The sequence below is a fragment of the Scomber japonicus genome, chromosome 12 (genome assembly GCF_027409825.1).
Source record: "Scomber japonicus isolate fScoJap1 chromosome 12, fScoJap1.pri, whole genome shotgun sequence".
In the NCBI taxonomy this organism is placed as follows: domain Eukaryota; kingdom Metazoa; phylum Chordata; class Actinopteri; order Scombriformes; family Scombridae; genus Scomber; species Scomber japonicus.
In genome coordinates, this window is record NC_070589.1 from 20150963 (window position 1) to 20176435 (window position 25473).

At 39.8% G+C, this 25473-nt stretch overlaps 1 protein-coding gene across 2 annotated transcripts; it reads right to left on the bottom strand.

Moving 5' to 3' along the window:
- Window positions 1-2998: 2998 nt before the first annotated feature.
- Window positions 2999-25449, bottom strand: cables1 (Cdk5 and Abl enzyme substrate 1). Of its 2 annotated transcripts, XM_053330034.1 has the most exons (10): window positions 24788-25449; window positions 17998-18069; window positions 17789-17881; window positions 16511-16588; window positions 12221-12326; window positions 10435-10591; window positions 10194-10297; window positions 7856-7962; window positions 7479-7686; window positions 2999-4621 (listed from the first exon to the last, which is right to left on the bottom strand). In XM_053330034.1, the coding sequence occupies exons 1-10, from the start codon at window positions 25366-25368 to the stop codon at window positions 4481-4483; spliced, it is 1647 nt and encodes a 548-aa protein (XP_053186009.1). In that variant the 5' UTR covers window positions 25369-25449; the 3' UTR covers window positions 2999-4480. The 2 variants fall into 2 exon arrangements, with proteins under 2 accessions (XP_053186009.1, XP_053186010.1); XM_053330035.1 differs by lacking the exon at window positions 16511-16588.
- Between the last annotated feature and the right edge of the window lie 24 nt (window positions 25450-25473).

The following is a 25473-nucleotide window of genomic DNA, read 5'->3' on the forward strand; positions in this document are numbered from 1 at the left end:
ACTGCTCATAAAACAAGTTCTCAATTGTTTTGAATGTGAGTGCATCAAACAGCCTCCTAATACATTTTCAACACCAGTTTATGGGAACAGGACTGTTTCCTGAGTTCCTGAGAAATCATCACATCTGCTATTAACTAGCAGTAATTTACTCTGCCAAACATTTCTTTAACAGGCTACTACGTACTCTGTGCTTCCTCTCATAGATGACCTTGAACTCACATTGCTTTAAAAGATGATCTGAGTGTTTTTACTTTAAAGATCCATCAATAAATAAGTGTAAGAAGCGTTTAATGTCCTGCTTTGCGTCACTGCTTTGGTTTTCTGTTACAGTGAGTTCAGTTGTCTCTGAAATAGACTCTTGGGGTGGAACAAAAGGGATTAGGTAGCCATGTCAAACATGAAGAGAGGATCAGATTTTCAGGTCCCCTCACAGTTTTTTCCCCTCCTCACCACCAGCTGGTGGTAGATCAAACACAATTTTGCTGTTGCTGAAGAGAGGAGTCTGTGGATTTTAGCATAAGAGTCACTTCTTCACATTAGAGGCTTGGCTGTGCTTTGTGTTAATTAAAAATGTGTAAGTGTAGTCAATCTTGTAGTATTGCTACTAAAGTGAAGCAAAGCAAAACCTCAGTGCTCACTTCTTCCTTGTTTACAAACCACTGCAAAAGGTGGAAAAGCCCTGAGTCACAGTATCATGACAGGAAAGGGGCAAAATGCCGTTTCAGCCAAATGTTGTTATTTTAAAGGGAAGGGCAATAGACCGCAGCTTGCCCCAAACGATGGTACACATATTTTCACAATGAGGGTCACTTATGTGTGAGCAGGGCTCAGGAAGGGCTGTCAATAGACCCCTTTATGAGGCGGAGAGGGGGGAATTAGGCCGTCAATGGAGGGGACTTAGCCACGTATGCCATGTGTTCACACTCGTGCCCGGCCTGTTTGTTTTGATGGCAGCACGAGACTGGCGTGACTGTGGGCCTTGTTTACGTTGGATGTGTGTCAGGCAGTGGAGAGTTCCCACTCGATGAGAAACTGACCTCTTGGATTGCATCAGAGCCACAGGTGCAATTCATTTCCAGTCAAGACTCCTGGAGTCAGACTTACTGTACTGAAGTGATCATTCCTGACAGTTTGAAAGCACAAGTTATTATCCAGTGAGGTGTTTCAGTTTGTTAATGAGCCGAACAAAATGAACCATAAAGTTAACTCAGAGCTGGACTTCAATCTGTTTTACAGATTTCACAATGTTTTCAAGTCTGTCTTAAAACAATAGTCTGGTGCTCCTATGAACATTAAAACAGGCTTTGCTCACTGTTTTTATTCCTTATTCTTCCTTCATACTGACCATCAGCATTTTCCCTCCATATGCAAAAAAAAATTATATTAAAGATGTATTTAAAAGCTTATATGAAGCTAATAGAAGGCCTCAGTCATCAGAATTAGTCAAATAAAGTAGATCTTAGGATAGTCATTTTGAAAGATAGTGACTAATTTGGATGACTGAAGCTTCATATTAGCTTCAAATAAACTTTTTATATAAATACTTAAAGGAGGAATGGTTATAACAAGAAAAACATGTGTCACAGTTTAGTTGGGCAGAGTTTAAAAAACTGAATATTCTTTAAGAATTCTTGGTTCATGAATTTGAAACAGACTTGAGACATTGAGAACAGATACAGAGAACTGTAAAGACACAGCCATGATGTTCAAGGCCACACAGTAGCACATATTAAACATATAATATGGAGATTAAAAATAAAACAAAAACAAACAAAAAAATCACCATTTACAGAGCAGAAAATAACCTTTATATACACCTGCAGTGAGCTCTGACACAAGCAGAGATGAACTCAGAACTGTTGTATTCTTGGCATTGCAGTTTCAAGTCTCATCTGAGTAACTCTCTGATAATGTAAAAAAAAAAAAAAAAAGGACCCCAGACAGGCAATTTAGTTTTTTGCAATAAATAGCATTTTCTAACCAAAACTATTGTTCTTTACAAGTTAGATCTTGCTAATTGTGTTTTATAACTGACATATCAGAATCCATAACTTGGAAATGTAATTAGTTGTCAGCCCCTCGGATTTGAATACTTATTTCTGGCTTTTCCTAATTTTAAGGGAGAACCAGTAGTGAAAATGCTTTTCATCACAATGCTGCAGACAGACAAAATTGAACTTTAGCTTCATTTTTATTGCCACTGAGTGTACGTACTGTATGCTGACTGCAACAATGTGCAGATTTGAACTATGCAATAAGTGCAGCTCAAGTTGTAAAGTGATAAATGTGACATGTCTGCAAGTTGACTTTGACATGTAACATAAACTGACCCATGGTCACAGTGAAGCAGTTAAGAGGATCTTTAAGAGAGAGAAAATGCAGTTTCAGTGTGGCAGATTGATTGTTACCCCGGTTCAGCTTGAAGTGAAGCCTGAAAACTAGCCTGACCTGCACCAGGCTAGTCTGAAGGGGATGCGTTTCCATGGTAACTTAGGTCAGATTTATTTAAACCTGCTTTATAAAAATTAAATTTCTGGGAAAAAAAGTCAGATTTACCTAAGTAAGTCAGGTTCTTACTGGTAATCTTGCATTATGAAACAACCATGCTGTTTTCCTTCAATTCTAAGAACAAACAGTCCAGTCAGTTTCCATTTTACTCAACATACACTGGATTCAGGGGAAGCAAAAACCATATCAAAGTCCCATCTTGATTAAACAAGCAAAGCAATTTATTTACAAACATACACAGGTAATAAGTGTCGCCCATGAGTCTTTCCTCACAGTCTTTAGTGTGCATCTTACAGCAAAATCTTTGGGCTTGCAAACAGAAATAAACTCAGTTTTATTTTCACTTTAAATCAGCATAATCCATCCTCCTCTCATTACAATTTGGTTTAGTCTTTGTGATCATTAGAACTCAAATACCATCAATACTTTGAGCAAGTAATACCATTTTTCAAGTAGGCCTGCAATTCTGATTTGGTGGTCTCTCAATACTCTGTTGTACTGTGTACCACACAATTCAGTCCAGAACATTTCAAGGTAATACAAAAAAAGAAAATCAAGTTGAGATACATACATGCCAAATAAATGGATTAATACTTTAAAAAATTGGTCTCATTGTTCATTGTTAAAGTTGTCAATTTGCAATGTTTTTTTTATTTTTTAAATAGATTTCAAATCAACAAATGCTGATTCACGTTCACTGCAAATGAGTGACCTGTCATTGATCCCTGTTGGGATCTCGTTTTGAGTTCCCCTCTCCAGAGAGGTCAGAGGTCAGGATCAGCTCAACAGCAGAGTCCCTGAATCCTGCTGGGACTCGGAGGCTTGCTCTAAGACATTTCAGCAGGGAGGATCATTTCTGGTACAGGATCTTAACCTGCATCCAACAGGTGAAAGACGTTCTCTCTTTCAACACTAGAGCACTCTGCTGTTCTAAATACCAAATCCTGATCACTGGTTAATGGCATTTTAGCACTCATGAACAAGAACTACCTTCCTGACCCCATTACAGCACTGTAAATGTGCTAGCAATACACTCTAACATAGAGCACAGGGAATACAACACTGATAAAAGTGGGTCTGGTCACTGTAAGTCCATAGGAAGCATTTGACTGGTAGAAAATGAATGGAATACTTCAATGAAAATAGGAAGTCCCATCTTGTCTGCAAGTACCTGTGTACAAACAATAGTTACTTTTCATGCGGGTAGTTGTGGCTGGAAAATCGGGAAAAACAATGAAAATGTCCATTCGAATGATGTGTGTGGTGCTTATGAACACAGCTTATTTTTCAGGGTCAGTTCCCAAGCTCATTAAAAGTCTGAAAAAAAAATTCCCCCAACCCCCAAGTGTCTCTCGCAATATTGAAAAAAGTGCACTTTTTAAGACGATGACTTGCGAAAAGATGAGTCACTCTGTAGAATAACAGTCCAGCCAAATCCAGCCACTTAAAAAGGCTTTGTTTAAATCTTATGCAGGCCAGGAGGCAACCAATCATACCAAAGTTTACACAAAGGCGATTAATCAAAAGAGATGATAAAAAAATGGTACAATCATTTGTTGCTTTTAACAGAAAAAAAAATCCACCATCACAATCAAACAGAAAAACTCTCTTAATCAACAAGAGAGGTCTAAAATATACAAAGTGAAGATGAAGAGATGGGAAACATGCAAACTAGAAAAAACAACTTGATTTGCAGACAGTTTAACCCTTTCTTTCAGAAGTCTTTGTAGTGATGAATATAGAAGTCAAATAAGTTTTGAAAATGTGTGTCCCTTTGGCTGATTTCAGGTCTCTGAGAGGAAGGAGAGTGTTGACGGTAGTGATGAGTGGCTGCAGCTGAGCGGCTGCCAGGGGTACCTTGAAGCTGTCAGATAGGGACGGGGATGAGGACAGAAGCGGGAGGATGGATACTGTAGGAACCAGAAGATCAGGAGGAGAACTTGATGGTCATCCTCCTGATGGGTCACTAATGCTAGGAAGTTTGCAGCAGGCGTCTGTAGTGGGGCATGATCTCATGCTCTGGCAGGTGCAGATTGAACTCCAGTGCCACCAGGACAGGGAACTCAAAGGCTATCAGCTCTCTGCGGTTCACTCTGAACCTCTCCTCCAGTTTCTGTCAGAAACAAAACAAATTATGACTAAACAATAGGTACACAGAATGCATTACTAATTGCTTGAGGGATTTTGTGACATTTGCATCACAAAATCCCTCAATTTTCCCTCCCTTCGTATCACTGTGCGCTGCTGCCTGTTGACAGCTGGGCACCTTTCCATCAGCTGTTTCATGGGAAAATAGTGCCAGGTGATTGTGAGGTCTGACTTTTTTGCAGACAACATTTTTGTGATGCAAATGTATTACTCTTTTGAACACATATTGTTTTTCGAAGCAAAACGCTTTATCTTTGTGAGCCCAGAAACCGGCACTACTTTCTTCAACACCAAAAGCCGGCCAGAACTCCGCTCACAGGACATAGTGGGGGAAAAACCACTGCTAATGCACGACACTGATGGTGAGGATGTCATACAACTTCATGTCAAAAAACCCGAACTATCCCTTTAAGTCAACAACATAATGGTGGCAGGGGTGAAATGTTGGATCCGTCCCAATACCCACACTTGCAAACTTGTGCATGTAAGTGCATGTTCACGCACTGCCAGGCAGTAGGCAAGTGTGTCCCTCAGCCAAAATATGTCAAAACACACACTACACTTAACACACAACTGATGTGCACTTCTCCTAACCAGTGGTAACGGGTCATTTGAGACAAATTGGGGCAGAGTACCTAATGGGTACAGAAAAAAGTGGTTTCAGTGGCACTGAGTAATTTAGAGTAATTTAGAAATCAATTACTTATTATTATGTATGTATAATGAGTGACATAAACTACTTGGTTGCTGCTGTTATTTATCATTATTCTAAAATTTGAGGTCTGTGGCGATACAATAGTTTTAAAAAGGGTGTTTTGAACTGCGTTTGACTCAAGGAGCAGCTATGTGGGATTAAATGCTTTGAGTACGAGAAAACAACAATTCATTTTTTTAATGCCACTATATCGAGATTACGAGTTAATGATATAAATGATCTCAAGAAAACAAAAGGCTCACTTCTCAAGATAAATCATGGCTAGAGCTCATTCTCATCTGTTCTTTTCTGTTTGCTCTAGTTCTCCCTCACACTGACAGCTCAGCTATTTAAATTAGGGATGCTCCGATCAGCATTTTTGGGGGCCGATCCGATCACCGATCACAGAATGGATGGGAGAATAATAATAATGATAATCCTCAATGTCCTGTATTTACAATCTAGCCTGCAAACAGCAAGTTTGACCTTTTTTGGAAACTGTGAAAAAATTCCAGACTGGAGAACTGCTGCCAGCTTCATTCATGAGAGCGGAAAAACAATTTACGTCACGCGCAGAAAAACAGTCTTGGGTTAAAAAAAGAAATATATATATGTATAGTATACAGTATGTAATAAGAAAAAATGCCTTTTGCGTTCTTGTGATAATAGTTGCTTCTTATCTTGACATAACAAGCTCATTTCTCGAGATAACAGCATTGAAAAAATAACTGCAAGCACGGCCATTCTCAGCTTCCATATTTGGCAGTAAAGGCAGGTGGCAAAAACTTATGCTAAATGGGGCTTTGAAATTATGTCAAAGATGTCTATGTATTGCTTTGCAGAGATATGTAGTAAACATGTTAACCAGCTAGCTCCGGCCTGCCCTGTCTCATAATACTACTTTGTACGTCAAGAGGTGATAGAGAGTCACTGTAGCATCTAGTCTGCCCTCTCTAGCATGAGTTGATGAAAACATAGCACTGCCCTTCCGCAGGTTGGATTTATTCAAGCAAACAGTCAGCACTAGCACTGAATCAATACTGCTATAATACTTGGTCAAAGTCCAAGTAAGCTACTTAGTTTGCTAGCTAATGGAGCACTGATAATGCACTATTTATTTGGCACTAACGTAATGTAACACAACCAGCTTTCTGGTGCTATGCTGCCCCCAACTGGGGTGTGGAGTATGAATTTGAAAGGTGGGCAGTTCTTACATATAGCATCTTTAAAACATGCATTCCTCTGCAAATGCAACAACCTCTCTTCTCCTATTTGTGTTCTTCAGCCTGAAAACAGCTTTTGTATTGAAAGTCACATTGCAATATTTATCTAGATCTGTAGTTATGCTGTAGAGAAGTTGTAAGTAGTTGTTGGCGCACCATTTTTTTCCACCTTCAAAACACCACCGCTCCTAACACTGCTTTCAAGCAATAATAAGAGTCAGTTGTATCCCACAATTCACCACTGTACATTGTTAAACACCAGTTCAGGTGAACAGCTTAGACTTTAAGGGGGCATTTTGTATCCCATATCATAACAGTATATAAATAACAGAAACTCCAAAAAGCATAATAAAACAGTGTGTTCTTCTTGATTAATACATAGCTATCCCATCCTTATATCAAAGATTTTGAGAAAAGTATTCCATCCTTAAAAAAATGATCTAACACAAACATTCTATATAATAATACTGTATTATGTCTCTTACGTGCTTCATTACTACTTTAAACATGCCAAGGTGTACTGCATTGTGCCCAGGATCAACCCATATGTGGGTTACTGTATTATAACTTTACAGAGTACAAAACTAGATCACAAAGTTAAACGGGGTAAATTTGCAGCTGTAAAATCTTTCATTAAAAAGTGGCACTTTACACATACACACTTACACATTCGCCCTAGGAAGTACTACTCAGTCTGTGAAAACAGATGTATCTCGGGTTTGGCTTGAGACTTCAAATTTTTAACAAAAACTCTGCGATGTAAACTGGTGACATGAAGTTTGAAAAGTGGGACCTGACAGCTAGACTCTCAGGAAAGACACTCATTTCAGAACCTGTTGCTTCAGTCAGTATTTTGAAGAGTAACATCACATCCTGTTTTTAGGTAAATACAAGGTCTTACTTACATCTATTAGCAGCTTCACTTCGTGCTTCTTGAGATCGCCACCAATCTTGGCTGCCAAAAGCACACAAGCTCCAGCACAGAGTTTGCGATTCTGTTTGTTTAGTTTGCCTTGAAGAACAAGTTTTTCAAAGTAGACGAAAGCCATTGCAACTGTCGGTTCCTCGTAAGCACATTCGTCCTGGGCTAGTTTTCTTATCTCCCTTTTCAAGCTGTACGGAGGTAAAATAGAGAGAATGAGGGAGGGAAAACAGAAAATGGGTGGAAATAAAGAGGAGAAATAAGTAAAACAGCTCACTCCTACATTATACATATATTTAGTTTAATCACAGGGGTTATATTTGTTCATGAATGAAGCTGTACATTTTCAACCTGCTTTACCTCCTAATCTTGCTCAGTGTTAGTCTTATGTGGGGGAACTTCTCCTTGAAGGTTTCGTTCATGTCCTTTTTGAGGTCAGAGGGTTTGACGTATTCAATGACCGTGGTCTGAAAAGGAAAACCAGAGGTGGTGTCAAAATGACCATGCTTTCAGCACAGAGCAAGGTGACTGGATCCTCACACGCTAGTGTTGGATTCCACTATCTCACAATGAGGCTTTACTTGGTGCTAGTGTTACTTGTGCATCTTAAAAACCCCAGAGGACACAAAACAGAGTTGATTACAAGTACTTTCCATGTGCTTTCATGAGTTAAACAATCCTTTTAAATCCTTAGTACCTGCATTCCCAGCACTTGGTTGAATCAAACTTTAGATTTAAGCTGTTCTGAAGGCAAAAAAAATACATTTGCTGTTCTTCCTATAGGTTATATTTACATTGCTGAGATTTGGGAACCATGTTATTTCGTACAATAGAGCAAAGAAATACAAGCAGTGAGAAGATCAAACAGGCTTTAAACAAAACTGCAGGTTAGCAAATCTGAATGTAAAATAATTATCTCAACTGTCTGTCAACTGTCAAGTTTTAAACTTCCTACCTTCCACACTGCATTTTATTGGACTTTATTTGACTTCCAAATAAAGTGGTATACATGATTTGGCAAAGGCCTTTAAATTTAGTCTCACTTTTCTCTTCCTTCCTGTGTACTGCCCTCTTTCTATTTTCTCTCTCCTCTCTCAGATATTTAAATACAGAGTGGCAGATCAGAACACATGCACAGTATATCCATGCATGCCACACACACACACAATTTTTATCTCGACTAAAACACACACGTACCCTTTGCCCAATGGCAGAGAGTTACTCTGTGGTAACCTTGTGTTGACCTCTATGTCCCAATTGCGCTCAAGTTAAAAATATTAATAATGTGTTGGTTTGTTTACAACATGTTTTGCCTGGATTTTTTTGTACCAATTCCCAGATCTGTGTATAATGTTATAATAACCAATAAAAATGATGGACAAAAGTAAGACGATAAAACAAAAGTTGTACAAAAAATATGAAATGATCCTTTAATAATGTGTCTACACAGTGTGTGCTGAAGACACACTGTATACAGTAGTGCTAAAAATATGAGTATGACTGTCAGTATGCATGTATGGTATTGCAGGCACTGCATGAAGTGTGAATAATGGTATCCACCCCAAACACCATGCTACTGATCATGACCCACAAAGGAGAACGAATATGCTTTAGCAATGGTTGTAGCTCTGAGAAATGAACATGAAGCAGGGCAGCATGATTCTGCATGACAGACAATCTAGATTACTATGACCAGCATCAACCTTACTTGCTGTATGTCTCTACATTAAACATATTATTCTCTGTTTTACTCCAAGGATAAACACCATTGTTTAATGATAACAGGCAGGTTTTTCTTGAATAAAGGTTTCCTCAATTGTAATAATATCTTCTGCTTGAACTTGAAGGTGAAGTTAGGGAGAAGTGTCTTCTGAGCAACCACTGTTAAACCTGTGAAATGCTGAGAATGTACTGGTTCCATTCCTGCAGTAAACACAATAGCCATTGTTGTGAAACGCTGGCTTTTGTAATTGGAGGAAGGGAGTAGACAAAAAAAAAGAAAAAACCCAACATAGCCTGGCCTTGACTGAACATTTCAACTATGTCAGTCCTTGTTGTGTATTCTGACAGTCTCCGTAACAAAAACAGAGCCCAGGAAAGAATGAGGAGGGAGTCTAGTCAGGGTTTTGTTCTTTTCCGCCAACCACAAGAAAACATCCGTTCTTTTCCGGAAAAGTGTGAGAGTAATTATTGCTGAGACACAAACACTAGCTGTTGCTCTGATGGAGTGGCTGTCTAAAAGCCAATGCAAACTACATGTGGATAAAGTATGTCTATTCATTTGGGCCCCAGAAGGTGGGAGAGAGTTTGAGCCAATGACCTTGCTGATAAAAACTGTCTGAAACATCCTCCTGGCTGCTTATCAAAAACAGCTGATAAAATTCAGGAGGAATTCCAAGAAAAAATTGTTGAGGTAGACAAATCTTTCCGGTGTGTTATTGTTCTTTGTTGCTGTTAACTGAGCACAAAAGATCTTTAATAACAAAAATAACCATTGAAAAAAAACATTAACAGTGAGTTATTGTAGGAGATTTCAACAAAACATGTCAACACAGAAGTGGATCTATTTCAGTGAGTTGTGTCCTGGATATAAAACAACCTTTCCTTTCTGTTCTCAAGAGGACAAGGCTGCAGTTGCTGCTGTTGTTGTTGTTGTTGCTGGTGGTACGTGTTAGATGCAGCTAGAGTACTTTCTCACCATGTACGAGGGGAAGATGAGAACTCTCTTGTGTTTTCCGCAGGGCCACTGGGGGTCATCCAGAAGATTGGGGTCGTACTCGCGGAAGTCAACCAGATCATTCCCTGCCATGACAACACACACAACAACAGAGCTTTAGCCAAATTAATATTTGCGCAATTTCTTTTCCAATATTAATATACTGGATAATGGAGAAAACAACTGTGAGGCAAGGGAAACAAAACATTTTGTAATGAGTAACCTGTGTCTAGGCTGCTCTGGTTGCTGTTGGCTCGTCCCAAACTGAGGCTACGGTGACTGGCGTTGCGAGACTGAGAGAAGGACGACGTGGAGTCGATAGTGTTTCTTCGGCCACCCAGCACATTAGTAGGATATAAGAACTGGGTGTAGGACACAGTCTGAAAACAACACAGATCTAGATATAATGTCTGTTTCATCTTCACATTTCTTGCTCTGCGAGTTAAACCTGTTCACAGCAGACAGTTGGACTTATCATAGTGGGTAAAGGCAAAGGTCACAGTACTAACATTATTTATCAAAACTGCAGCAGTTTGCTATACCAGTGAGACTGCATGCACAATACTAGAGCCCTGGAACTGTCTTAATTAAAATGAATACAGTTATTATTAATATAATAAATTGTACCAGTGCTTCCTGCCATGTCAAAATGCTGCTGTGAAAAATATGATAAAAAAATTGTTTTGAGTTGTAGAAATGATCTTGCTATACACCATACCAGGAATACAAAAGTCTTCTGAGTTTATTTTCTTAATTTATTGAAATCACAGCACAATTTGTAAGATAAATAAACAGGTTATTTTAGCATCTAAAGTCACAAACAGAAGTTAGTGTCTTTGACCTCTGTACTTTTACATATTTCCCAGTGAAATGGAATATAGCAATATAGCATAATATAATAATAATATAGCATTTTTTAACACAAGCGGTCATGCATGGTTTTAATAGATAGTTAGCTTGTTGTCATCCAAATACAAAAATATGAAAGTGGTTCACAGAAAGAAAAAATACTTTTATTGTGGGTGGGTGGGTGGGGAGGGGGGCATATATTTAGCACATAACGAGAGAATTGAATAATAAGCACATTGACATGTAGAACTTGGAGTATGTATTTTTTGTTTTACTGTGTATTCAAAGTAATTTGGCTGACTAGATGGCTTACATACCAGCTTATGTAACAAGCTTGTCAGTTAGTTTATCTTTCATCAAAATTCAAGCACTGAGCTGTGACTGAGCAAAGCTCTTATGTGCATACACAATCCACAAAATCATGAATGAGACATTTCTGTGCAAAAGAGTTGTTTAGCATGATTAAGCATTATTTTGGGTGAAATACCATAAATGTCTTCTACTTTGGGAAGGTTTTGGAATGAATACAGGTATAAATGTCTTTTTCTAGAAAGTTACAACCTACAGGGATAAGAAACTGATAAAAGGGTTCATTTCAGATTGTCTGGATGACAAAACATTTTCCATCTATTTTGGAATTATCATGGCATGGCACAAGACAGAAATATTCCTCAATGTACCTGCAGGCGTGAATAGAGAAAATCCGTATCCAAAAGGTTATGCCAGTAATTTAAAAAGGGAACTATTAGTGAAATGGGGTTTAGAAAAGGTCAACTACTTTAAATATAAGAGATTTTAGACATTATGGAGTAGTAGGTTTAACCATGGCTATTGTGCTTTGTGCTTGTGTTTTAAAAACTGTTTTAAAATCCTGTTTTTTCCTCAAAATGCAGACAGCAGCTTCATAGCTACAAAGAAATATATTATCCAGTTTCCACTCTGCTGCACCTTTTCCATTTCTTTTGTAGATAACTGGCAACTTTAGCTTCCCCAAAACTGAATGTGAGTAAATCAATCAAGACACAATATACTAGGATTAAGTTAAAAATTGTAGCAGCAATATATTTACAAAAAAAGTCTTATAATCACATTTTTACCAACAATGAAGACAAGCTGAAACCATTCCCCCTGCCACACAAACATTTCTGTCAGTTTCTCACCTTTCCATCAGCTCCTAATTCCACTCCCTCCAGCCCAATGACCATCTCCTTGGCACTGACCCCTCCTGAAGGGTGTCGTTGACGCCCTCCTTCCAGCTTTACATCCCTGATAAGCACAAGATCTTTTAGAGCTTTCACCATACAAACCATTTGTGCAGCTTCTTTAGCTCCCATCCTTCTCCTTAACCTTGTTGCTGAGGTCTGTTATAGCTCACCTCCACATCTCTACCTCACAAACAGGCCTTCTATCGATCTGCGCTCATCAGCTGGCCTAGTTTTTTTAATTGCCTGTGTCTTTCTGTGCATTTCAGGGCAATCAGAAATAAAGTGCACCCTTGAGAGGAAGAATGGAGGAGAGTACAGTTTCCTTCTAGCAGGCCACCCTCTTCCAACTCTGCTGCTTCCTCACCAACACCTGAAATGCCATACTGCTGTGGGAGATCTGCAGGAGGTCAAATGCTCTGCTGAAGTAGAAAACAAGACGTCTGGAGAGTAAAGTGTGTCAGTGGAGCAAACAGTAGGAAGCCCTCAACTGAACAAATTCTGTATGGAGCAAATATTTCTGTATTTAACATATGCCAGTATGTGTACCATTGAGTCATATTTAATTGTTTCAATTCTATGTTTGAATATGAGAAGGAAAGTAAAATATGAGCCACAGCAGTAATACAAATACTGAAATTAACTAATTAAACACTGGTTGCAGCTATGATTTAATTCCACTTGATGATTTTAGGTCACAGTCAGCAAAGGCTAATACAGCCTGTGAACACTGACAGAAAAGATTACACGCCTGCAGTCCCCTTTCTTCACACTCTGCCATACTGAATAACTGATATCAAAGAGTTAATGGTAGGCTGAAGACTAATCCTTTCTGGTAATCTAAAATGTAACATCAAAAGATCGCTTAAAAAAACACAATACTCAGAATGGCAGAATGAACTAAGTAATAAAAATAAAAGCTTATAACCAAAGAGTAAAATAAAAATCAAAAATAAATATGCACCAGTGTTTATGTAATACTAACTTCTGCCTTATTTTAGCCCAACATTTGATTTGAAATTTTAGAATGACAGCAGACATTGAATCGTAATACTGCCTTGTTTTCCTACTCTGTGCTTATCTTTCCTGGTTCAGTCTTTCTTTCTGTTCAAAGTGGAGCCCAGATAAATAGAAGAAATGACACAGTGGGCCCTCACATGACTCTCCCAGTGTTTTGATGACATGTGGAGCCAAACTGTTAGAATAAAAACAGTGTTATCTGGCAAACAGGCACATCAGGACACAATGTTGACAGATGCATTAGAGACATGGAGATCCCCAGGCAGCAGACGTCTTGTAGGACAGTGGAGATTAAATGAAAAGGGGAAAACATAAGAGGCGGAAAGCTTTCTAGAGAGAGAGCTTTTCTATGAAGCCATCCAGAAAATAAAAAAAAAGGTTGTGCTTCAGTTGTTTGAGAAGAAGGAGAAATGAAACGAAAGCTCACATTGCTTAGTAACATGCATGAATAGGAATCACTGGCTTCAAACATCTGGATGTTAGTAGTGTTATGGTTTATGCAAAGTGCATTACCAAATGTTTGTTTGTGCATTACCAAATGTTTCTACATGTAGTATCAGGTATGGGCTGGGTTGACAGGCTTGCAGTCATGTCATAATCTTGCCCAAATGTCACCCATTACACTAATATTATGAGAATTAATAAGTTCTACTTGACAAATTCCTGTGAGGAAACTTGAACCCTGAAAATGACCCTGTCTAACTGTTTTGGCTCCTGGACCAACATCAGTTTTACTCCACTGCCAGAAGTATTACCTAACATGCATGTCTTTTATGATCTGAGAAACTAGAGTATAAGGAGGAAACCCATGCCAACATAGAGAGAACATGCAAAGTCCACACAGAAAAGCCTAGGTCAATCCTATGGGGTTCAAGCCCAGGGACCTTCTAGCTGTGACACGACAGTGTTGCCCCATGAATAGATGTCCAATTAAACAGTGAGCATAGTTAAATGTTTTCTTTCCCATCAAGCAACGGTTAAACATTTTAGAAAACATAACTATTAGGGTTGGGTCGGTTTCTGGTTTTGCTGGTCCAGTCCGGTCCGATGTACCAGGTTAAACCGGTTTGGTTTTATGTGAACTGACTTAACGAGCATTTGCAATTATGAGAGGGCTACACATTTCACACAGAGGCTCCAACATTGGCAAGGTCAGTTGCTGCCGTCTACCCAGCTGGACGCCAAAAACGAACTTGAAGAGGTAGGCTGACCTGGGCTAACAGCCCAGATTGCACCAATAACCCCAAATAAACCCAGCTAGGCTACTTACAGCCTACAGCAGTTTGTGTTTTAAAGACAACATGCAGATACAAAAGGTATGCCATGCCATGCCATGCCTACCAGCCTGCAATGGCAGCTGGCAGGTAATTATCATGGCTAGCATTGTTAGCATAGCATATCCATGCCATGGAGTGTGTAGTTGTGGTGTAGCACAAGAAGAAAAGTTAAGTTGAGTGGTTGTTGTGAGAAATTAAAACACAATGTGTGACTCAATTGGTGCTGCTACACACTCAGTCAGTGGCTCTCATTATGTTCATTTCAGAAGCGGTTGAGTCGCATGTGACCTAGTGGTAAAATTTGGTCTTACTGGTATGGTAATTTGCTTAATATCAAACCAGTTTGAAAATGTATACATAAGCCCAACCCTAATGCTTGCCAACCAATGAGAAGATCCATACCACTCTCATGTTAGCATGCTAAATATGAGCTGGAAAAGGCAGACTGTTAGCAAAGCTAACATAAAAACTTTAAACAAGGGGAAACAGCTAGCTTGACTCTTTCCATTACATCTTCTTTTGTTTATTTTGTTCCATATAAAAACCGAAGTGTTAAAATGATAAGTTGCAGTTTTAATGGGTCTATGTTACGGTATACTTCCTGCTTTTGACGTGCTGGTAGGCAGATTTTTTTAACCTTTAGACAGAGCCAGGACAACTGTCTTTATGCTAAGCTAAGCCGACCAGCTATTGCCTCATATTTACATGCAGATGCAAGTGAGGTATCGATCATAGAATCTAAATCTTGGCTGAAAAATAACTAAGTATATTTCCCACACCAATACTTTCAGTTGCTGTTATAAATGAACTGTCCCCACATTTTAGAATACATTATTTAAATATAGACTATACCTCTCAAAATTTGACGGAAAGATATGAAGAACAAAGCAGCAGGCAATCAGCTTTTTAGAAACAGTCGTCTATTAAAATGTTGTTTTGCAGTTACAACACTTGACTGAGCCAGCCAAAGTCTAACTGTAAACTGTCAATTAGCAACAATCTGCAGTCAAATGTGCATATTGGATAGCCCTGGGGGCTTATTAACCCTTGACCTTGCACTGATTGGCTGGCTTAGGAAATTCCGCAAATGGATTGAGCCTTTTATGCTCTTCACTAAGCCCCAGTATGGAGCTTTTCTTTCTGTGCATTGTATTCTCTGGTGTTTATCTGTCCATTTTCTCTTTGACTTCCTCCAAAACACACCGTTTCATGTGACTGGGGCGTATCAGGACCACAACTGTAACAGAGCTATACCCATGTAAACCAGGTGGGAGTTTTTGAGAGACTCCCACCTGCTCCCATTACAGTCTTGTGTAAAAAAAGAAAATAAGCGATGTCTACACATAAGCCAGAGATGTTTTTGTTCTAGTGCCAAGAGAGGTAAACTCTTAACCCAGACATAGAACAAACAAAAATGGTTAATGGCAAACTGTGATGGCTGTGAAAACACAACAGCAACTCCAGACTGCCAGAATCATTAGACCAGTGAACAACAGATGACAATAAATTAATGATGAATCCCTGCTTAGGTATAAAAAGGAGTAAAATTTTAAAATCTATGAAGAGCAGGCATCTCAGGAGAGGTGAATCTTAAATGTTACACAGCAAAGCTAGCGACAGTTGCAACAGACAAAAATGGTTGACTTGAACAAAAAAGGATGAGTGCCAAAAAGCCACCAGAGCCATTATGAAAAAAAGCAACAAGCAATAAGCATTAGGCTACAGTGTACTCTTTTCAAATTTAAGCATTGAAAGCCCATTGCAACCCACTGTTTATTTATTAATTAAACCGTACAAAGGTAAAAATGCATCCACCAAAACCAACCCTTAGTGATGTATGCACCAGTCAAAGGAGAGTACATCCATAGAAAAAAGGGATGAGAAAACAAAGGGAAAGAGGGAGCACAGGCTGGAGGAAGTTACGAAGTTTGGCATGCTGTAGGATACATACCCTGCTTGGCTACAATCTCGATAGGGCAGGACAGAAAATACACTATAGAAGGATCTTCTGCCACTGATAAGGACTATCCTATAAAAACAAAAATGGTAAACAAGCTAATCAATATCTATCTGACAAGATCCACAGGTTAAAGTTGGAGAGAGTGTACAGTAATAATTGAGAATGAGGAGAATGAACTGAGAATTGAGTGTGTTTTGCAGTATATATAGCATGTAGTCAGTGGTTTGGGAGCAAAAAATGATGCATTTTTGTTACATGTTACAAACAGGAATGCAGTATCCAATCAGAGACGTTTCCCCAGTGACCATATGTCAATAGCACAGGGGGCAGATTCATTTAATAGCTGCAGCTCACAGACACTTGATAAATTTTACGACTCGGCCAAAATCATCATCAGAATATAAACAACACATGAGTCACAAAAATGCCAATTAATCAACAAGCAGTTCTTAATAGTGTGGAAAATCCATCTCAGCATTCTTCCACATCAGATGTGGATCTGGATATAAAAACACATCAGAGGAAAACTAGCAGTTGACTTAATTTTACAAGTGGAACTTACCAAAACATAAATTGACTGTCTAAACAAGATGACTGCCTCAAGCTTTAGTTATTGTGCTATCTTCTTATGCTTCCAAATCAACCAAATACTGAATAATAGAACTGACAACTGGCAAGTATAGTTGCACTTAAAATTATTCAAGTCAAAAGGAATTCTTTACTCAAATAGCATCAGAACTAGACTCTGCATGACAAAACACCCAGAAGAAAGGCTAACTAGTGAATTATCTTTCCAATACAAAGAATGTGACAGTGATAATGATAAATAAGTACAAGAGCTGCCTTAAAACTTCATAGCCCTCCTGTCCTGGACTGCAGTAATCTTTACTTATTTTATGAAACGCTGTAAAACATCAACCACTGTGCCAAAATATGTAGTTCAGAGATTTGGAGTGTAAATGATTATGTCAACTGTGACAGTGATATGTGATTTAGCTTTTGGTAGTTAGTGATTTCCTTGTGTGATATCAAATCTACAAAAGTGATTGAAGTAAAACACAACATATTAAATTCATTGTAGATATGATTCTCAATCAATTACATTTTTGTGTAAATCTGAATGACATGCTGTGAATTGGAAGGGCCAGCTCGCTTGAGATGTGTAATGTGAGAAACATCCAAACTGCAGTTCATTGACTGGGGGCAGCTTGCCATTATCCACTGAGGATGTGTCTGTTGACTAAAGGACAACGTTGTATGCCTCCATACCTTCCGTTGCGCATATCATGTTGCCTCATGTTCTTTATGAAGTGGACTTTCTTGAAGCTCTTTGGTCGAGGTGAACCCGATAGGGTTCGGCATCTAAAATGTAAAACAAAAAAAATTATCAGCATGTCAAAAAACATTACACTGATCTGAAAGGCTCATTTTAGACACAAATGAATGACACAATGTAATAGCAAATGTAATATCATTACCTGCGTAGAGGAGCATTCTCTTCAATGTCCTCGAGCGTTTCAAGGGAAGAGCGCTGAGAGATGAGTCTTCGTCTAGGGAGACATAGAGAGAAGAAGTTTTAAGTGAGAGGATGTGAAGAAACATCCATTAACACAACAAAACCCTTCAGAAATAACTGCCAATCTAAAAACAGCTTTTTGCCACTGGGCTGCAAAGCAATTTCATTAAAAGGCACACCACCAAAGTCAATTCCACAGCAATACCTAAATGGCAAGAGTGGGCACTGACAATCCATAAGAGGTCATTATCCTGAAAATTGAGGTCAGTCTAGCTTTTAGAATAAACCAAGGTATCGGCAATCACAAAAGCTGGAGGGAATTTTTACCCAAATCTCCATGTACCGACTTAGTGCAAAGCAATGGTTCAATAAGTGGATAAAGCTGCCATTCACCACACTGAGTGGGTCGTAAAACTACAAAGAAACTGTATGGCATATCACTCATCTTTCAGTGACTAACAGTTCATGTTGGGGGGTCACTTAATAATTTTCGCTATTTGCACCAATTTGATACTCACTACAAAACCACCTTCAAAACCTTAGTTGGAGGAATATAAAAGCGTAAACCATGTAAAACCACTGAATAAAATACAAGATTATTTATTTGGATCAGAACATATTTGATCCAAGAATAAGGTAACAAACCTTAGAATCTCAGTAAAAATTCAATGCCAAATTTTGATATATGGTATTTTCCGATACTCCCTGCATTTCAGCATATGGTTCAATACCCAGCTCAAGCAATAAGCACATGTGTGTTCACCATGTGCCTTGGAACAAAAGTCAAACACCATTGTTAAATTATCACCTGTCCCTGTATGTTCTGTGGTTAATGAACAAAATTGGGTCTTGGACAGTTGAGTTATCGTCGCCATCCATCAACAGCACCATGTGCCTGTGTGGTCAATGATCACTCCTCAATCTTGAGAAGATCACAGAGAATTTTCCAGGATCAGAGCTGCTGAGAGGATAATGAGTTGGCTCTGCAAGTACTTTGTGTAACACATTTTTGTCACAGATGGCCTTTATTTCACACTTTAGTTGCACGACTCAACAGGCTAATTCTGCTGCACCACTTTTTTTATGATCAGCTGCCAGTTTCAGAAACAAACCCACATGTGATAGCTAAGTATGCCTGAGCTGTTCCAAAATTAGGTTGTAATTGCATGTTTAGTACCACAATAGCACTGTAATCCAACTCATTAGTCGACTTTACAAAGTGGCCACATTTAAAGGAGTGAAAATTAACACATTACTGGTCAGATAACAAAAAACCTGACTCATTCTCCCATGGGGTCTATCCGTCATCAAGTGCTAAATAAATCCGCAGCAGTCTTACAACTCGGAAAAGCCAAGTAAAAGTGCAAACATTTGACTGTTCACACCATGCACACTATACATCATCTTTGCACCATCTATTTCCACAATACACCACATGTTGTAATGCTGTACACCCTGCAGCACGAGGACAAACTGATGACACTCGACCAGACCAACCCCCTCTTCACTGAACATTTCAGCTGAGAGGAGAGACAGTGAAGCGTAACACAGAGTGGCTGGTTAATAAACAACAGAGCTTGAGGACAAATTAACGAAAGATGACTCTGTCCTTGAGGATCTCCCTGGGTTTAAACCAACATGAGCTGAGTGAATGCTGTACACCCGAGGAGATGGGGTGGGATAACTGTTTACATGAGGAGCCAGACTGTTGAAGCAGACAAGAAACCGAGGGCCATTATATCAGCCAACCCTGTGCGTTTTATATTATGACCCTAATGATCATAAACTATAGCAAAGAACATCAAGTTCTGATAAAGGGCATAAGCAGTAAAACTCTAATTATAAGACCAGTGAGCAGCTGAAATCACCACTGTCTCCGCTTACTAGAGATGAAAGGGTCATTATGAAGGGTCTGACCTCTGCCTGAAGGTCAGACGTGTGGGATCATGTGATTTGTGGTCAGCCTTACATCATCCCCTTCCAGTGACAAGCCTGAGATGGATTGGCCGGATAAGGATCCGCAACTACAGGTTGTCTAGGATAATAGAGGCTTTTAGTTTTCTGACGATGATTGTGTTCTTCATTTGCAATTTAAGTCAGATACCCAAACTACTTGATGCCAAATAAAGCTCTCTGAAAAATTAAAGTCTAAACATGGCATCCTGCTTCTGTATTTTGATGTATTTCCAGGTGAAGTTGGATTGTGGCATGGAATATAACACTGTCTTTACCTAATGAGAAAGGAAAATAATTAGAATTGAGCTTACTTAAAGCTGTACTAATTGATAGTCTTACTAGAGTTAAATGACCATTTGTAATGTGAAAGGGATCGCTCATAGTAATGAACCCACAGAGAATTATAACCTGATTCTGCAGTTCCCCTAAGCCCTACAAAAAGTTTTAGTGTCTTTCAGCTCTTTGTTCTGGCAACTTTAATGTTTTGGTTCACTCTCACCTCCCTCATCAGCTTCAGGTACGCTCACTCTATACTGTCTGCCTAGTACCAAACAACAGACAGACATTGTTAGCATCTTGCTGCTCACACAGTGCACATTGAAAAGTGCTGCTTCAACTAATATACGACTCACATAAGAAAAAATTCCTATTTGGCTAAAGGTCACAATTCCAGTTGAACTGTGCATGAGCGCTTTGATTTAGCCTCTGTAGATGAACAGCAGCAGGACGTGCTTTTAGTGCAAAAGATGTTTTCCAGGCCATAAAAATCCTGAAAACAATACCATGGGCCAGGCCACTCATTGACTTCAGACACAACGCTACCAACTAGGGTCAGAGTGGTTGGTTTTTTATCCAGTATGACATGAACAAGGCTCAGTCAGACGCTTCAAAGAAGCCTCAGTGTAACTTAGTGGTAAATGAGCAACAACAAGTATCCTTCAGTGTCTCTGAAACAATTCTTGCTATTGTTGCCTCAAGTGACATAATTCAAGTAAATACAACCCATACTGCATTACCGATTTCTACAGCAAATGCAAGTGGACTATTGAGATGTGGAGATTAAACAGTTTCACACGTGCGCCCTGTTGGCAGCTTGCCACAGGACATAGTCTTCCCTTTTTCTGAAGTGCGGCTGAGTGAAAATTAATGTAATGTTCGTGGCTTCTTCACAATAAATACGACCCATGCAAACGGAAATGTGGTTATTTTGATTCTCTTTTTAATCCAGTGAGGGCAGTTCAGCTTCTTTGGTCCTAATATGCACTGGGAAAACAAATCAGCACATTTGAAAAATAAATGGTAAAAAATAACATACATAAACACTGATTAAACAATGACAATAGCAATGTACTTCACTGTTAGCTCCTCAGGGTGAGAAACAGGACAACTCTTGAGGCCATCTTGAAACCGCATGAAGTAAAACACATGCTGACCCTTGTTATTCTGTCATATATTTGCAGTGGGTCATACCCTATGGGGGGGTTACTGAGCATTTGCTGACAGCTCAGGCATGGAGAGACGCTGTGAAGGAAAATGAAGCATTCTTATATAATCCTGTGATTATGCCAACCATGACTTCACCCAACAACAATCAACCTCATAACCAGAAGAATGTGACCCAATCATATAAAATCTCCAGAGGACCATTATAATGGGTGTGCTGCTTGTTTTCCAGCCACAGCTTCTGCTGCCTCATTCTAAAAAAATGCTGTTAAAATACAGTACATGCTTCTGCACTGTAATAGTGTGATGGAAACTTAACTGTGACAGGATGTGAGAAGATTTAGTCTGGCTGTGTTTTAGAGAAGAAAGCATGAAGTGAAGATTGCTCTACACTTTAAGCAGACAAGGCCAGATGGTAATAGTTGTGCTATATTTAAAGCATAGCTCTTAGTGTGCTGATTCATGATGGATGAATGCTGAGGAGTGGAAGGAAAGCTGAGAATGAAATCATCCATCATTTTCATGCATTAGATTCTGATGAGGATATGGTCTAAAGCAGCGTTGGCCTCAGAAAGTTCATTTTGGCGGCACATCAGAGACTCTGTGACTTCCTGAATGGGAGCCGGACTAAAGGCCAAAAAGTCTGAGGGGAGAGTGTGTCTCTGATGCCCCTGGGAGAGGAAGTGGAGGACAGAAAATACAGAGTGTAGAGCCAGGCTGCTTCTCAGAAAGCCTGGGCATCCTGCCTCTCCCAGCTAGGGACCTCTGGACACGTTTCCACCAGCTGCCCTCAGAAAACAAACCAGGCACTGTGCAGAGCGTTCGTCTGTCTGCACGTTGGTGGAATATGGCCATGCTCCATCAACAGGTTGCTTACTTCTCCACGTTAGAATTCAATTTGTGTGGGGACGACCTCCAAGCACATTCCAAAATTAGAGTACAGTCAGGTTTTAACAACTTCATACAGTATTTACGAACTGAACGGTTGACTGGAAAAGGCATTCCAAACATGCAACATTGTGGTTAGAGCTGTGCACTGAATCCTAATACTTTTTGGAAACCAACTGCAATGAGTATCAAAAGTATTAATTATAAAGTATAATCCTAACTTTACCAGATGTCAATGGTATTTTCTTACAGCACATTCCCAGTATTGGTGCTTGTGTTTCACATTTTGTTAAATAAAAACAGGGTTTTGTAGAAAAAGATGTTTATGCTTCTCAATGAAAACTGTTAAAAATATATTAATGTGGAATCACAAGCCAAACTCAGGCATTGTATCAGCCTTACTTTTTCAAATGGTACACTGTGCGAACTGTGGTGGAGATGTATTTCAACTATGCAGTGGGTATTGTTGTGAAATACAATATAACGCAATTCAATACCACATGCATATACTATTCACTACCATTCAGTGCCACCATGTGCCCATTTGAACCAAACAATGTTCACTACGAGCCTGAAAGTTGACACAAAGTTCACACCACAATGTCCATTTAGCATCTGTTCCAGAGCTTTTGATGGCATTACACAATCTTCCTCAGCAGAAGGAGTTGTCATGGAAATACAAATGTCTAATTTTCTGTTTTGTTTGACACGGGTCGGCCAAATTTATTTTGAGCCTTTGTAACAATTCAGCAGTTTATTTGTGAAGCTTTAGTTCGTTCTGTTGTACTGGACCGAATTTCTACAATTTTGTCCTTTTCCAATATATTATGAGCGTTCAAAAAAGATGAATTTCTTTGTCTTGAGTCATGTATAACTGATTTAATTCACCTCATTAAAAAAAGTACAGATTAAAGACACTGGCGGCGCTTTTTCCATGAAGTCAGGAAGGGGAACTAGATGCTTATTGAGTGTTTCACCATGAAACAGCTTCCTGAGAAGTCTGGCAGCGACACCAGAGGGAGGAGAGGATTTGGGTAAGAGGAGGGCTCTGAGTGGGAAGCAGAGCAGAGAGGATTTGACAGCAGGTTCTGACAGTGAGAACCATGAGACGACTGTTACTGACAGCTGTCCCGCTGCGATGCAAGACCCTCCAAACTCTCCTCGTGCCTCTGACACAAAGACAACTTGGCAAAGAGGGCAAATAAAAAAAGCATCCACATGGAGGAGCAAGCCTCGGTTGAATGTAGAGCTGAACAAGGGTGTAGAGTTACAGGATGTTTACATCATGCAGGAAGAAACAGCAGGTGTGGGCCAGGTTTTGGAATGACATCCACTAAAAATAATTCAGGAGCTGTCCACATATAACCATATGAGCAAGTAAGTAAGACAGAGAAGAAAACAGAAACTAAAAGAAACAGATGAGGTGTGCTGAGTTTGCTCTTCAAGGAAACAACTTTATAAGTCCACAGCTGTTGGACCTCTGATCACATGTTTGTGCCCCAGTCATAAGGCTACAACCACCTGCATGGACTCAGCAAACTTTCTTCTCCTGCTGTGTATTGCGGTGCCCAGTGAGCTGACTGCATGACTCATTCATTCAGGGCTCTGCTCTTCACACACTGTAAGTCCCACATAAGTTGTTCATTCAGTCTTTAAACCTCAAAGGCCCCCTCCAGTCATGTTGTAAGACATATAAAAAAGCCTCAGCTTGGTTTAATAACATATGTCTGATATGTTTTTTTCCCACACAAACAAAAAAGTTCAAATATTTAAAAATACTTTGTTAAAAATACTTCATGTTTACTCCTCCCTCATCAAAATCCAGAATATACAAATATGCAATTGTTGTTTATTTCATTGTGCAGTCCATTCTCAATGTATGTGCAGCAGATGGATGTGAAAAACTCTGCTTCAAACTCAACACATACATCCTGCACAGTGAAGTTCAAACATCCAAGTGAAGTAGCAGGAACAAAAAAGCTTTTATGACAGGAGAGCGATTTTAATTTAATAACTGATTTGTAAGTGCTGCATTTGCCAAGTTATGAAATGCGCAAAAAACTACAGATCCACTCAAATTTAGCAAATTTAATCATATTCTGGCTGTTTATCTGCTGACAAATTAAATGCAATAAGGGGGGTTTCTCAGTGGCATCTCATTAACTGTGAATGTGTAACATGATTTTGAAAACAAGAAACCTTGACAGTTGTCTGTAGGAATAATTGTGACTTTACTAAACATGCATGAGGACTGACTGCACCTTTGCATGCTTGCAATTATGCAGCTGGTCAGATTTTTGGGATCTTTGGGCAGGAAAACACTGTTTGTTTACTTGCAATGATCAGATCAATGTACATTTCAGTCTCCTGGCTGAACAGATCCTGCACCTCTAACATCATCATGTCACAATCTACACTGTACTGCATGTTCCCCACATAAGTAAAACCGTTGTTCACACAGTTACCTTGACCTCTGCAGCTCTATGGCAGAGTTGGCTATCTGTCCTCCGTCCAGGCAGTAGTTCTGGGAGGCTTGCCTGGAGTAAGGGGCAGGTAGGATTCCCTGAGTGTACGTCTGCAGCCTCCCTCTAGTCGAGACTGGGACCGCGGAGAAAGGCGAGCTGAACGTAGAAGGCAAGAAAGCGTCGCCCTCTGTGTCTGTGCCAGCTGGGGCAGCTGCGGGACCCGTCCCAAAACTGCCCCGGCTGCTGGCGAGGAGAGCCTGGTTTGCAAAGGCGAGCGCCTGGGCGGCCGTGGCGGCAGCAGCAGCAGCAGCAGCAGCTCCGGCCCCGCCAGGAGCCCCATACGCCGCCGAGCGCTCCGGAGAAACCAGGCTGTGTCTAGTCCTAGCTTCAAGAGAGTTATCCTCTTCATTGTGATTGTCTGCGTCGTCTTGCACGGGTCGCCCATCTAGAGAAATGTTGCTGAGAAAAGACAGCGCCGCTTGCCTCCTCCTCGGGTCTATGCGTTTCCGTGTATGCTCGATACTGGAATGTTTTATCTGTAGCGTGGCTGTGGATGTGTTGCTGCTCGTGGCAGCCGCCATGGTCCACTTCCAGTGATCCGAGTCCCGGCAGCAGCGAGCTTACCTTGCTGACATTAATATTGTGTTAATCGTGCTTGTGTTGGTGGTGAATGGCAGTGGCCTGTC